The 15,621-nt window shown below is 41.5% G+C and overlaps 1 protein-coding gene and 1 pseudogene across 1 annotated transcript in view; both read left to right on the top strand.

The window, feature by feature from the left end:
- The first annotated feature begins 3,900 nt into the window (after positions 1–3,900).
- The window catches only part of EPB41L5 (erythrocyte membrane protein band 4.1 like 5), a 74,790-nt gene continuing 63,069 nt past the window's right edge, over positions 3,901–15,621 (top strand). The window contains 2 exon segments of the mRNA NM_001002952.1: positions 3,901–4,027; positions 10,376–10,563. Coding sequence (NP_001002952.1) covers positions 10,384–10,563 — 180 coding nt within the window. The 5' untranslated portion in view covers positions 3,901–4,027; positions 10,376–10,383.
- On the top strand, positions 6,412–7,055 carry LOC102151709 (annotated as a pseudogene).

Below are 15,621 nucleotides of genomic sequence, written 5' to 3'. Positions count from 1 at the left end.
TCATGAATAAATTAATAAAATCTTTTAAAAAAATCTTTACATTTGTGTTATTTCACTTAAACAGCCCTCTCTCAGTTGTATGATATTCAGAACACAGAAAATTGGATCTACCTCTTTTTGTGTGACTCCAGAGAGCAAACCAGGACTTAAGATAGAAATGGAAGCTAGGGATCCCTGGGTGGCGCAGCGGTTTGGCGCCTGCCTTCGATCCTGGAGACCCGGGATCAAATCCCATGTTGGGCTGCCTGCATGGAGCCTGCTTCTCCCTCCACCTGTGTCTCTGCCTCTCTCTGTGTGTGACTGTCATAAATGAATTTTTAAGAAAATTAAAAAAAAAGAAATGGAAATTAGAGTGAAGATGTTCTGTTAAAACTGCCAGTTATTTCACTGGCAAACATTTGGGAAAACAAGCAATTATGGCAAAACCATAGGCAAGTTCAGAAAACAAAGGAGAGGATGGCTCTTTTATAGAGTGGGAAGTTGAGACAGCTGCTGTAGACCAAAGGTCCTTTGACATAAACTGGGTGTTCCAAGTGTAGGGGCTTTTCACCGATTGCGTTGTGACGGTCTCTTGTTGGCTGGGGAGGAGAAAAACCATTCTACTTCCTACTGGGATAATAATGTAGTAGCTAAACCAGTATCCACTTGCAAGGTACATCTTTTCCTGTTGGGTCTCAGTGGAGCAGTGTGAGAGCTCCCCCTGCTGGCCTCTCCCCTCCATTCTAAACAGTTTCCTCTTGTAAAACCTCTCAGCTCAATAATGGAAAATCTTTCCATGGGCTAGGACTCTTCCACCAAAAAGTGGGTTATTAAAAAAAAAAGTGGGTTTTTGTGGTAGGCACCCTCTGTAGTCTACCCATAGCCACTCTTCCTTGCAACACTCCCCTTTTCCTGCTAATAAAACTTGGATTTGTTCAAGAAGTTAATGGAGGGCCCACATTGGAGAGCAGGCTTTTCCCCAAACCACAAGAGTGAATTAGGATTGGTGTAAAGAAGTCATGGTGTTCTCTTACCCTATGGTCGCTAAGTGGTCTAAATCTGGGCTGGTAATCTAGTTTTGACTAATGACACAGGGGATGGTGAGGCTTTATTCCCTGAGTGAAAAGACAAGGCTTCAGGAAGGCCTTTCCCCCTTTCCCTTTCATTCAGAAAACTCAGAATTGTTGGAGGGACTGCAGCCCTTATGTGGCCAGTAGGCTAGAAGCATAAAAACCAGACTCAACATGCTAAGGATGGCAGAACACGAAGAGTAAACGTGTTTAGGGTCCTTAGAGCATTGTTGAAACAACACTAGGCAGTTACTTACCTCTAGATTACTTGTGTGAAAAACATTAAACTCCATATTTAAGTACAGTTAACTGTATTGTCTATCACTGACAACCAAATGCATTTTTACTTAATTTGGTTGTGTTCAAGGAGAGAGACTTCTCTGTCTTTGGTGGGAGCTAGGGGACCAATTTGCCACAAAATAAGGATGTTGAAGAGAACATTTTTGTCTTGGGGACAAATTTGGGAAGGGGACAAATTGTTATTAGGAACAATCTTACATAGGGGCGCCCAGGTGGCTCAGTGGTTGAACATTGATCCTGGGGTTCTGGGGCCGAATCCTGAGTCAGGCTCCCTGCTCAGTGGGGAGCCTACTTCTCCCTCTCCCTCTGCCCCTGCCCGGCTTGTGTGCTCTCTCATTCCCTCTCTCTCTCTCAACTAAATAAATAAAATCTCAAAAAAAAAAAAAAAAAAAGACTAGTTTTCAAACTGGGGTAATTAGCCCCCTGTGGGTACACATGAAGGTTTTCCAAAAAGTACATAGTCCAGACAGCATTTTTTAAAAAAAAATTTTTATTCAAAAATTTGAAACCTGTACATAAAATAGTTCAACGTACCTATGTACTCAGCTTCAAACTGGCCCTTTTTTTGTTTCATCTTTATATCCATGGCTTCCCACCCTCCTATATCAACATTGCTTTTTTATTGAGACAAGGATACAGAGATGACTCTCAACAACTCCTCCCATCCCTGTACTCCTATGCTGCTTCTCCCATGAGGCGAAATAAAATGTCCTACAATTAGATTGTAATGATGGTTGCGCAGCTTTGTGAATATACTAAATGCCACCGAAGTGTGCACTTTAAATGGGTCACTTGTTTTATATGTGACATACATATCTCAATGAAGTTTTTTTTAAAAAGTAGAGAAAGAAAATTTATCTAAAAGAAAAAAAAAAAGTGGGATCTTATTCCCAACCCAGTTGAATGGGCAACAGAAGTGACACTATGTGACTTCTGGGCATTTCCCTTAATAGGCTTCAGGGCCTGAGCCACCCCAACTACCCTGCTGGAGAAAGAGGGCCAGGCAGAACCCAGCTGTTCATTTCAGCCTCCCCAGGTGAGATGAATGAAGCCATTTTGGTAACTCCAGCTCCTGTTGGGCTGCGCTAGCCAACGCCACGGGGTGCAGAGACCAGCTGTCCCTGCCAAGCCCAACTATCAAGTCTTGGGGTGGTGGAGGACAGACAGTGCCAAATCTCCAGTAGAGGCGGACTATTTGCTTCTTCTCATCTCCGCCAGCAGGGCCTTCATGGACCTCCCAGTGACTCAGACCTTGAGGCAGGCACACAAGGCCCTTCACCTCACAGCTCTTTGCTCCCTGGCTTGGCATCTTCCACGGCTGTATTTATTTACTCTAGGCATGCTGGCTTTCCTTGACAGACCAAACACCCATTCAACGGGGCCTTCGGGGTTAACCTCTGCTCTTCCCCCAGGAGTCCACAGAACCACTCCTTCACCTCCTTTCCATCTGCACTCAAAGGTCACCTGCTTAGGGACACCTTCCTCCTTACCTAGCTAGTCTATCAAAAATGACCACTTCCTTATTCCCCCTGCCTCCGGCTTTGATTTTCCTGTGTCGTTTAGCACTGCCTAACGTAGTCTTTAATTTTACTAATGTACCTCACTTATTTTGTCTTTTCTGCAAGCACTTAAGCTACACGAGGCATTTTTTATTTTTTATTTATTTTTTTAAATTTATTTATTTTATTTATTTATTTTATTTATTTTTTATTTTTTTTACACGAGGCATTTAAAAAAAAAAAACATTTTATTTACTTGAGCGAAAGAAAGAGAGAGCAGAAGCAGGGGGGGGAGGGTGGAGGCAGAGGGAGAAGCCGACTCCGCTGAGCAGGGAGCCCGGGGCGGGGCCCATCCCAGGACCCCGGGATCGTGACCTGAGCCGAGCCGAAGGCTGGGCCACCGGGGTTCCCCGTGCATGAGGGATTTTTGTGTGACTTGATTACCTGCTCTAGCTCCAGGGTCTAGAAAACAGCTTGGCCCATGTTAGGCAATTTCACAAATTATCCGTACAAAGAACGGTCCCCTAGTCGCAGTGGATTTCCTTGACCACGCTGTGTTAAGCAGAAATCTATTCCCTGTTCCCTGCCTTTTCTTCAAGATACACCACTACTTGGTATGTACTTGCTACCGTCCTTCCCCCCACTGCAAGGAAAGGTCCTCTAACAACCGGGTAGCAGGGATTTGTTGAAAGAATTCATTTCTGGAACGAATGGATGGACGCTGGGCTCGGAAGGCGCTGAGCCGCCTCCGGGCGGGGCGCGTCTCGGGCTTCGGGCGGGCGTGCACCCCCTTCCGAGGAGGAGCCGGAGAGCGCGGGCTGGATTTCGGCGGCGCCCCTTTAAACCAGCCCGGGACGCGGGCCTGCAGCGCTGGTCGCCGCTTCTGCGGGGCCTGGCATCGCCGGTTTAAGGCGCGTCTCGCTCGGCCGGGCGATTTCCGGGGCGGTGTCATTGCCCAGTTAAGAGCGGAGCGCCCCGCCTCCCGGGGGCGGAGCCTGGAGGGAGCTTTAAGGGGCGGGCCGGCGGCCGGCCGGGGTCCTTGGGAGGATTAGCGCCGGGTGGGCGTGCGCCTCAGGCCGCCATTTCTCGGCGTCCGCCGAGGAGCCGCCCCCTCCCCGGGCTCGCCCGCGACCCGAGCGCCCGCGCCGCCGGCTCTCCGCGCTTCGGTCGCCAGCCCAGGTGAGCGCGAGGCCCAGCGGCCCCGGCTGCACTGCCCACACCGGGTCGGCCCACGCCCCGTTTCGCCTCAGCGCCCCGGGGACCCGTCCTGGTTCGCGCCGGGGCTCGGCTCTCGCGGCCTCGCTCCGGGCGCCGCGGCCCCCGCCGGCCAAATATTAAACCTGCCGGGAGGGGAGGGGCGGCGGCGGCCAATGGGGCCGGGCGGCTGAGCTTCGGGCGGTCCCGGCGGCGCGGCGGGAGCGGGGGCGGGGGCGGGGGCCGGGGCCGAGGCGGGTTAATGTGTGCCGGCCCGACCCCGACCCCGACCCCGGCCCCGGCCCCGACCCGACCCCGGCCCCGGCCCCTGCCCAGTCGCGGCGCTGGCTGCCTCCGGGGCGGCCGAGGGTCGCCCTTCTCAACAGGTCTCGCCTTAGAGCGGCTGGCGACGGGCATGTGGTGGCTCAAGGGGAAAAGCCCACCGTGACTTGGTGTCAGCGTCTTAGAAACGCGGAGGGGCCCCGGGGCTCGGTTCGCGCGGGACCGGGACCTGAGCGGCTTGGACGCTGTGGGAGGCAGGTGTGTTCCCAGCCGTGGCGGGACCCCAGGACCTCCCCGCCCCTCCCCCGCCCCCTCCCCCTCCCCCGCGGCGCCGGCGTGTTAGGGTGGGTGCTCGGGTGGGTGACAGTCATCGTGCCCGTCTCTGGCTTTGTGGGGCAGAGTCTCTTGAATTTTAGCTAAGGGCGAGAAGACCCAAGGCTTTGAAACTGTTTGACAACATTTTATTATTTATTTATTTATTTATTTATTAAAAAGATTTTATTTATTTATTCATGAGAGACACAGAGAGAGAGAGGCAGAGACACAGGCAGAGGGAGAAGCAGGCTCCATGTGGAGAGCCTGACATGGGACTCGATCCCGGGATGCCAGGATCATGCCCTGGGCTGAAGGCAGTGCTAAACCGCTGAGCCACCCGGACTGCCCAACCCTGGCTATCTTAAGTCTTAAATGACAGTATCTTTTTTAAAATTTAGATTTCCTTTGTTATTGTCGATGTCAAACATTTTTTTATACATATTTCATTGCATATCATCTTTTAGAACTTGTTTCTTCATACCTTGCCCATTGTTTTCTGTTGCATTACTTAATGGTGATAGTTCTTTATTAAACTACATATTAGTCCTTTAAAAAATTTTAAAAGCTCTTCACCCTAATATATTGTTTCCTTCTAGTACTTTATCATTTCTTTAATTTTAAATTCTTAGTCCATCTGAAATTTATTTTCATGTAAGTTGCTTTTATATTTTGTAAAAAGTTGTTTCTGGCATTGGGTTCAAAATACATAGTTCCGCATCTTAAAAGAAGCTTTATTTTTCCTTAGCAGGTTAATTCTACTTGCATGATGAATTTTTATTTTCAAGGTGTAAGATAAGGTGAGAGTCAGAAAACTTGTTTTATAGTTCATTTGCTTCCTAGGACTCACACGGTTGTAGTGCATTTTGAGTGTTTTTTTTTTTTTTTTTTTTCTTAGAAAAACTTTTATTTTGGAAAGATTCAACTTAGAAGTAGTCAGAAGAGTATAATGAATCCCCATGTACCCATCATGTCCAACAGTGGCCAGTTATCTGGGCAATTTGTTTAGTTTCTATTCCCACTAAACTCTCTCTTTTGTATTACTTTGGTGCAAATACTAGATACTGCATCATTTATCTATAAATATTTTAGTGCGTATCTTTAAAAAAATAAGGATTTTTTGGAAACATATCTTTAATACTACTATTATATCTAAAAGAAAAATGGCAGTAATTCCTTGATTATCATAAACAATCCAGTCAGTGTTCAAATGTGTGCTTGTATGTCCTTAGGAAGTTCAAATGACAATTGTCATGGCTTTGCTAGTTTACCTGATTACATAGGGATATGCATACTTGTAAATATAGCAACTGAATTTTTCATATGTTGGTATTATTCCTGTATTTCAGCTTTTATTTTCATGTTTATAAATGCATCTAGTTTACATTTTATCTTTTTGTTTTGTTTTGTTTTGTTTTGAGAGGAAGAGAGAGAGACAGAGATAGAACATGAGTTGGGGGCAGCCTGGGTGGCTCAGCGGTTTAGTGCCACCTTCAGCCCAGGGCCTGATCCTGGAGACCCCGGATCAAGTCGCACATTGGGCTCCCTGCATGGAGCCTTCTTCTCCCTCTGCCTGTGTCTCTGCCTCTCTCTCTCTGTGTCTCTCATGAATAAATAGATAAAATCTTTAAAAAAAAAACAACAAAAACATGAGTGGGGTGAGAGAGGGAGAGAGAGACTCCTAGGCAGGTTCCATGCCCACAGAGCAGATGTGGGGCTGGATCTCACAATCTCTAGATCATGACCTGAGCCAAAATCAAGAGTGGGAAGCTTAACCGACTGAGACACTTAGGTACCTCACAAATGCATTTAAAATATCAACTGGCATCAAATGCCTTAATGAAAGTGATGAGCATGGATTTGACAACTGTTTACGAAAAGATATGACCTTGGAATCTGATTGTGATGAACAGCTACTTATTACTGTGGCATTTAATCAGCCTGTTAAGCTTTATTCAATGAAATTTCAAGGGCCTAATAATGGTCAGGGTCCTAAATATGTAAAAATTTTTATCAATCTACCCCGAACTATGGATTTTGAAGAAGCAGAAAGAAGTGAACCAACTCAAGCTCTGGAACTAACAGAGGATGATATTAAAGAAGATGGCATTGTCCCACTTCGTTATGTTAAGTTTCAGAATGTTAACAGTGTAACTATATTTGTTCAGTCCAATCAAGGTGAAGAAGAAACAACAAGAATTTCATATTTTACTTTTATTGGTACTCCAGTCCAGGCAACCAATATGAATGACTTCAAACGAGTAGTTGGCAAAAAATGAGAAAGCCACTAAGGTACAAAAGACACTGGAAGACCATAATGCAATCAGATCTACAGCTCCTGGATAATTGCTTGATTCTCATCAGAGACTGTCAATATTCCATTCATTGCCATTACCAATAAATCATTGCTTTTGTTCGGGGAAAAAAAAAAGACTTATACATTATATGTGCAACAACAAATGTGTGACTTTAAAAGTATATATATTTCTTTATTTTAGAGAGAGAGAGAGAGAGAGACAGCATGAATAAGAGGACAGAGGGAGAGAGAGGGAAGGAGAGAATCCCAAGCAGACTCTGAGTGAGTGCAGAGCCTGAAGCAGGGCTTGATCCCAGGACCTCAAGATCATGACCCGAGCTGAAACCAATAAGTTGGGCTGAAACCAATAAGTTGGCTGCTCAACCAGCTGCACCACCCAGATGTCCTTACAAATGTGTGATTTTAAAATTTTTATATTTTGAAATAGTTTTGGACTTTTGTGGGAAGTTACAATACTAGAGTTCCCATATACCTTGCACCTAGTTTCCCCCAATGATAACATCAACCACCTTAAAAAAAAGTTTATTTGAATTAGGATCTAAGGTAGGTGCGTTGTGATTGATGGATATGTATTTTAAGTCTGTTTTATTTTTTAAAATTTTGAAAAAGATTTTATTTATTCATGAGAGGCACAGAGAGAGGCAGAGACCTTGGCAGAGGGAGAAGCAGGCTCTTTATGGGGAGCGTGATGCGGGACTTGATCCCAGAACCCTGCAAGCATGACCTGAGCCAAAGGTAGATGCTCAGCCTCTAGGCCACCCAGATCCCCCTTAAAGTCCTTTAATCTGTAGTTTTCTTTGCATCTTTTTTCCCCTTGCAGTTTGTTGAATAAGCTGAAGTAAGTTTTAAAAAAATAAATTCATCGTGTATGTTTTGTGCTAGTATTTTCATTCAGACTCTTTTTAGCTGTGATCTTTGGTAATTTCTTATCTCTCAAGTACAGGTTTTACATTAATGGTTCTGTGACGTAGAGGGACCAAGATTTGTAATCAGAAAAATCAGAGTTTGAGCCCCTGTCTTCGTTATTTACTACATAATGGACTTGGCCAATGGTTTCATTTATTGAATCCTTAAGTTTACTCATTAAAATAAGAATATTTTGGGGAGGTTTTCTGAGGAGCAAGTAAGATTATTTCCTAATCATTTGTTGTACTTGAGGATGAACTGTTCTGGGTGTCTGGCTGGCTATTCAAAAAAGGAATTGTATCTTCAGGAGCTTACGATAAATGAGAAAGACATGTAAATAAATAAAAATTTTTAAAAAAGATTTTATGTATTTATTCATGAGAGAGAGGGGCAGAAACATAGGCAGAGGGAGAAGGAGGCTCCTTGCAGGGAGCCCGATGCAGGACTCCATCCCCGGACCTGGGATCACGCCCTGAGCCAAAGGCAGACGCTTGCCTGCCGAGCCACCCAGGTGTTCCTAAATAAATAAATTCTGATTAGTTAAATAGTAAAAGATTTTCAGGTTTCAGTGGAAGTGTGATGATGGGAGCGACTAACTCTTTGGGTTATCAGAGAACATTTCTTGGGGGAGATATAGGTAGAGTTGAGTTAAAAATAGGGAGTCTCTGACACATGTTTCCACATGTGGGATAACAAGTACCTCTCTTAGGCAGCTGAAATGAAAATAGGTAGCAAAGTACAAATTAAGTAATGTTTAAAGGGAAACTTGAAGAGAAAGAGACTGCAGCCAGATGTTATATATGAGTGCTTTGTAAACTGAAAAGCTATCTAAAATTGTATTTTCTTGGGATTTAGGTAGATGAACATAAATGACAGGTCTCATGACTTTGCCAATTTACTCAATTTTATAGGAATATCCATACTTGTAATATCCACATGTGTGATATGTATATGATAATCTTCAATTTATAAGCACTTATTTTTTAATGTGCTGGTGTTTATTTTTATTTATTTATATTTATTTTTAAATTAGCTTTTATTTTAATCAGGTTTATAAATCTGTCTAGTCGAGTCATCTAATCTGAAGACTTTTTGAAAAATAGCACATTACTAAGTTCTGTTCTCTGAAGACACTTTCACATTTTAAGTAACATGCTTTTATTGTCACTTCTTAATTTTTGGTTTCGGGAATTAGTTGAATTCCAACAAGATTTTTATTTATTTATTCATGACAGAGAGAGAGCGAGAGAGGCAGAGACACAGGCAGAGGGAGAAGCAGGCTCCATGTAGGGAGTCTGACGTGGGACTCGATCCCGGGTCTCCAGGATCACACCCGGGGCTGAAGGCTGCACTAAACCACTGGGCCACTGGGGCTGCCCTATATACCTCCTTTTATAGTTACTTTATAATTATGCTTAAAGTATTTAGTTTTATAGTATTATGAATATTTAATTAGCTAAGTCATGTAGTATACTGTGATTACTTTCCCTTTTCTGCTCAACTATTTGTTTTCTCTGGAATTAATAACTGTCTTTAATTTTTCTCACTTATTTGCATAAATTAAACTTTTTATGGTGTTACCATTTTGTGTTTGCTATATTTTTAAAATTACTAAACCTGTTTTAATTATTTTGCTTAACCATAACATTCTTAATAAAGACAAAAGAAGTGGCTTTAAAATAATTTAATGTTATAAAGAATTGATTCTATTAAATAGCAATTTAAAATCATTAAGTAATAGAATATTTGATAAAAACGTAATAGTTGAATTGTATTTTAGCTGAAATAGGTGATTATTTATTTATTTTTTAAGATTTTATTTTTAAGTAATCTCTACACCCAATGTGAGGCTTGAACTACAATGCTGAGATCAAGAGTCGCATGCTTTACCCACTGAACCAGCCAGGCACCCCTGGTTTTGAATTTTTTTATGATTGCTCAGAAAAGAAATAGAACTTCTTAAGATTGTTATGATCATCAAAGGAAATATTAGTGTGTGGATTGTTTCCTAACATTTGGAGAGATAATATAGCAATTGTACATACAATTCATTGACCTAGAAGACCTAATAAGCTTCATAAATGTTCTTTGTCTCCTATCAGCTGCTGCTGCTGCCTTTTTTTTTTTTTAAAGATTTTATTTATTTATCCATGAAAGACAGAGAGAGGCAGAGACACAGGCAGAGGGAGACCATGCAGGGAGCCCAATGACCTGGGTCTCCAGGACCACGCCCCGGGCTGAAGGCGGCGCTAAACCGCTGAGCCACCCAGGTTGCCCTCCTATCAGCTTCCTAATAAGATAGACCAGTAGGTATAGAAATGCTGTAAGTCATAGCTCTATCTTATATAAAAGTCTTCAAAAACTTTGAATTAAAGTAGCTAGTTTTAATTTTTTCAAATTTCCTTGATCAGGAAATTTTTTAATAGTATGTCCATAACGCCCATAGGATTTTACTAAATCCTATTTTGTCTGCACATTGTGGGGAGTCTGCTGATACTCTTTTCTCTGTTTTACAGTGAGAAAAATGCTGAGCTTCTTCCGTAGAACACTTGGGCGTCGGTCAATGCGTAAACATGCTGAGAAGGAACGACTCCGAGAAGCTCAACGAGCTGCCACACACATTCCTGCAGCTGGAGACTCTAAGTCTATCATCACATGTCGGGTTTCTCTTTTGGATGGTACTGATGTTAGTGTGGACTTGCCGGTATGTAGGTCCTGCTGACCTTTTGCAGATTTTATGTGAGACCGCTTTCATTTGAACTTTCTACTGGTAACTTCTGGGAAAATTAGGTAATACGGGTTAGTATGGATCAGGCACCTTAGTTGAGGTACATGGATCAGGTAACCTTAGATACCCAATAGGATTGTATTTCTCTGGGATTAGTGGAAGTTACCTAAAATATTTAGATGATAGGGCAGTGTGTTCTTATGATCACAATATGTAGGGTACTCTACTGGATTTCTTTTTTTTTTTATTATTTATGCATAGAGACACAGATAGAGAGAGAGAGAGAGGCAGAGACACAGGCAGAGGGAGAAGCAGGCTCCACGCAACAAGCCTGATGTGGGACTCGATCCCAGGTCTCCAGGATCACACCCTGGGCTGCAGGCGGCGCTAAACCGCTGCGCCACCGGGGCTGCCCTCTACTGGATTTCTCACAATCCTTGTTGAGCAGTTATTAAAGCAATAAGAATCTTTGGGAATGATAATGATATATGTATACTACAAGACTTTTAATTCTGCTTTTTTGTAATTTTCAAAACACTTCTCACTTTCTTCAAAACAAATACTTCTTCAACAGTTTACTGTGCTTGCAGAAAATTTATTAAAATGAAGTAAAAAGGACTTCATACTCCTCAGCTCTGTTTATCCCTTTGCTCCTAAAGTAGCTTCCAGGGGTAGTTTTTTATACATGGTAATCTTTATATCAAGACAGGATGTTGTGATTTTATTAAAATTTTTGGTGGTCTCTTTTTGCAGTTATGAATGTATAATTCTAGCTAACAATGTGAAACAATCTGATATATTTGAAAGGAGTTAACTTACGACTTTTTGAGGGGCAAGGAAGGTAGCTATATGGTTTGTGGGAGTTGCATTTCTTTCTTAGTTCTTTACTAATACCAAATGGCTTTGTTCTGCATCAAAAAATATATGTAATGGGGCATCTGGGTAGTTCAGTTGGTTAAGCCTCTGACCCTTGGTTTCCTCTCAGGTCATGATCCTCTGGGTTGTGGAATCTAGCTCTGCATTGTGCTTAGTGCAGGGGATCTGCTTGAGATTTTGTCCCCCTTCCTTTCCCTTCCCCTCTACTCCTCTCCCTGAGCATACAGTCAAGTGCGCGCAAGCTCGCTCTCTCTCTCAAATAAATAAAATCTTTTTTAAAAAAAGATTTATGAGGATCCCTGGGTGGCGCAGCAGTTTGGCGCCTGCTTCTGACCCAGGGCACGATCCTGGAGACCTGGGATCGAATCCCATGTCGGGCTCCCGGTGCATGGAGCCTGCTTCTCCCTCTGCCTATGTCTCTGCCTCTCTCTCTCTCTCTCTGTGTGACTATCATAAATTAAAAAAAAAAAAAAAAAAAAGATTTATGTAACTAATCTATAAAATGTGTGATTTGATGTGTCATTGGATGTTCACAGTCTTCCCTCCCTACACATTCTTTTTAATATATACCTACATACCCAAATTGCAGTAAGAAAGGTCTTTGTGCAAGGTGGTAGCCTAAATGCTACTATAGTATACAGTTGAATAAACTCTGGAAACCTTTAAGTCACAGAGTGAGAGATTAAGGAATTAGATCGTTTATTTAAATGAATATTCTGATTAATTGAATAATTTAGAAGGTACTAGATGTGTACCTTACACATTTTAAAAATAATGGAATGTGATAAAATTAAACGTAGGATTTCGTGAAGTATTTTGAAGTCATCATCATGGGTATGTATTTATCATCTTTTAAAGATTTTATTTATTCACAAAAGACACAGAGAGGGAACAGAAACATAGGCAGAGGCAGAAGCAGGCTTCATGTAGGGAGCCTGATGTGGGACTTAATCCCGAAACTCCAGGATGACACCCTGGGCCGAAGGCAGACGCTCAACTGCTGAGTCACCCAGGTGTCCCCCAATATATGGTACTTTTTATGGAGTTTTCATATTCATTTCTTTCCTGATAAATATCTTAAGAGTTTTGTGTACTATTCCATTAAAATATCATTAGATAAGTGATAAAAAGCTTGAGATTGCTGTGTAAGAGACTGGAAAGAAGTTTCTTATTACCTAATGTTTAAAGTATGAAGTCTCGAGGTTGTTGATGGAGAGGCTGATACTAGGAAAGTAGAGTTGGTAAAGGAACTTTTTAAAAAGGCAGTGTAGTGTGGAGGAGAAATAGCACGAGGTTTTAAAGTAGTGGAACAAATGGCTAGTGACTAGTATAGAATGGTTTCCTGTGCTTGGTAGGCTCTGTAGGGTGGAGTTGATTCTCATATAGACAATTGCAGTGAAAAAGCCAAGAGGTTTAAATTTGACTCTTTGTGGAACTAGAACAATTGCCTTTTCAGCTCTGCAGGTGAAATCCTAGAGTTAGTAAACTAATTCTAGATGCTCACATGGATATAAAATGGGCATTGGCCTGCCAGCTAAACTGTTTACTAGAAGAAAAAAATAGATCAGAGGAATATTAATTTCTAAAAAGAAAGTTCTCTTTTTTTGATGTAGCTTCTCAACCACTCTGGTATGATTCCAAAAGAGGATTTAGAATTGATTTTGGAAATTGGATGAAGCACATACTCATTTCCCAGTAGGATTAAGGTCATTAGTGATCATAGCAAGCCATTGTGGAACTGAGATGATTTTCTCAGACAATATTTAAGTGATTATCAGTGATTAAATAGAGTAATTTAAATCTCTGGACTTCAAATTAAAATATACCAGTAGTAACGGTCATTTTCTTCTTTCTGACTTTCTTTCAAACTGGGGAAGTGGTGTAAGTACCTTCTACTTGTGGCCCCCCACCCCCTTTTAAAAAAACTAAATACAGTGAGAATGCCTAATGCCTTTCAGTGAATGATAAAAGCATCAGGTAGAAATTTCTAACTATCTCATTTTTAATTTTCTCTTTGGAAATGTCACAGTAAAGTTCTTTGGTTTTTGAGCTTAGTATTGTTTAGTAAATACTAAATCTGGTGTCTTTTATTATTTTTCTATCTCCCAAGTTTTACGTTAATAAAAAGTGTTTGATTAATCAATTGGTGTTAATTTTAAAAATCTGCTTTGCTGATGTAGACACTGAAGGCTCTAAATTATATAGTCCATGTGTAGTTATACTTTTAGATAAATAACATTTATAGCTATCCTGTGTTTATGAAGACTTAACATTGTTAAGTTGGCAGGGCAGCCCTAGGGGCACCTGGGTGGCTCAGTGGTTGAGCGTCTGTCTTCAGCTCAGGTCATGATTCCAGGGTCCTGGGATCAAGTCCCGCATTGGGCTCCCTGCAGAGGAGCCTGCTTCTCCCTCTGCCTATGTCTCTAATGAATAAATAAATAAAATCTTAAAAAGGATGACAGGATACCCCAAATCAACCTATAGATTCAGCATAATCCCCACTAGAATACCAGTTGATTTAGTTTTAGAAATTGACAAGCTAATTTTAAAATTCATATGGAATTACAAGGGACTCAAAATAGCCAAAACAATACTGAAAAGGAGCAAAGTAGTAGGATTCACATTTCCTAGTGTCTTTTTTTTTAAATAATTTTAAGTTTTTTCCATTCTTTTTTTTTTTTTTTTAAAGATTTTATTTATTTATTCAGGAGAGAGACACACACACACAGAGATTGTCAGAGACACAGGCAGAGGGAGAAGCAGGCCCCATGCAGGGAGCCTAACGTTGGACTTGATCCCGGGACTCCAGGATCACACCCTGGGCCAAAGGCAGCACTAAACCACTGAGCCATCCAAGGATTCCCCCAACTTTATTCCATTATTTAAGGCCTTTCTGATTTAAAAATTTTTTAAATTATTTTTATTTTATTTAATTAATTTATTTTTAAAAAATATTTTATTTATTTATTCGTGAGAGACACAGAGAGAGGCAGAGACACACAGAAGGAGAAGCAGGCTCCATGCAGGGAGCCCAGTATGGTCGATCCCAGGTCTCCAGGATGCTGCCCTGAGCTGAAGGTGGTGCTAAACCGCTGAGCCTCCTAGGCTGCCCTCTGATTTTTTTTAAAGATTTTATTTTTCTGTTTGACAGAGAGTGCTCACACAAGCAGGAGGAGTAGCAGGCAGATGGAGAGGGAGAAGCAGGCCCCTCATAGAGCAGGGAGCCCAATATGGAGTCCGATCCCGGAACCCTGGGATCATGACCTGAGGCAAAGACAGACGGTTAACCAACTGCGCCACTCTGGCACCCCAGAAAATTAACCTTTTTATTTTTTTTTTTAATTAACCATTTTAAAATGCACCTGGCTGGTTTGAGGAGTGTGTGACTGTTGATCTCAGGGTCATGAGTTTGAGACCCTTGTTGGGTGTAGAGATTACTTAAATAAATAAAACTTTTTAAAAAGTGCATTGGTGTTTTGCACAACACAATCACTGTATTGTGCAATCATCACCTCTATTTAGTTTTAAGATATTTTTGGCATCCTAAATGGAAACTCTAACTCCCATCAGACACTGGTAACTGCTAGTTGGCTTTCTTTCTCTATGAATTTGCCTGTTTTGAATGCTTTATATAAATGGAGTATTATCCAATCTGTGACCTTTCTTTCACTTAGCCTAATGTTTTTGGGGTTCATCCATACTATGACATTTATCAATACTTCATTCCTTTTTATGTTGAATAATGTTCCATTGTGTGATAATTCATAATTTGTTTATCCACTCACCAGTTGATGGACATTTGGGTTATGTCCACCTGTTAGCATCTGTGGATAGTGCTGCTATGAATATTCATTTACAAGTGTTTTTTGGAATACAGGTTTTTAATTCTTTGGGGTATGATACCTAGGAGTGGAATTGCTGGGTCATATGATAATTCTATGTTTAATTTTTTGTGGAACTGGCAAACTGTTTTTTTTATTTATTTATTTATTTATTTATTTATTTATTTATTTATTTATTTATTTTCCTTTTTTAAAATTGTAGTTGTCCTAGTGGGTGTGAAGTGATACCTCATTTGTAGTTTTGATTTGTAGTTTCCTAATGATTACCGATGAGCATCTTTTTATATGTATACTTGCCATTTGCACATCTTTGGGA

The sequence above is a fragment of the Canis lupus genome, chromosome 19 (assembly GCF_011100685.1).
Source record: "Canis lupus familiaris isolate Mischka breed German Shepherd chromosome 19, alternate assembly UU_Cfam_GSD_1.0, whole genome shotgun sequence".
Lineage (NCBI taxonomy): Eukaryota > Metazoa > Chordata > Mammalia > Carnivora > Canidae > Canis > Canis lupus.
The sequence above is the reverse complement of the archived record's forward strand: the minus strand, read 5'-3'. Positions and strand labels throughout refer to the sequence as shown.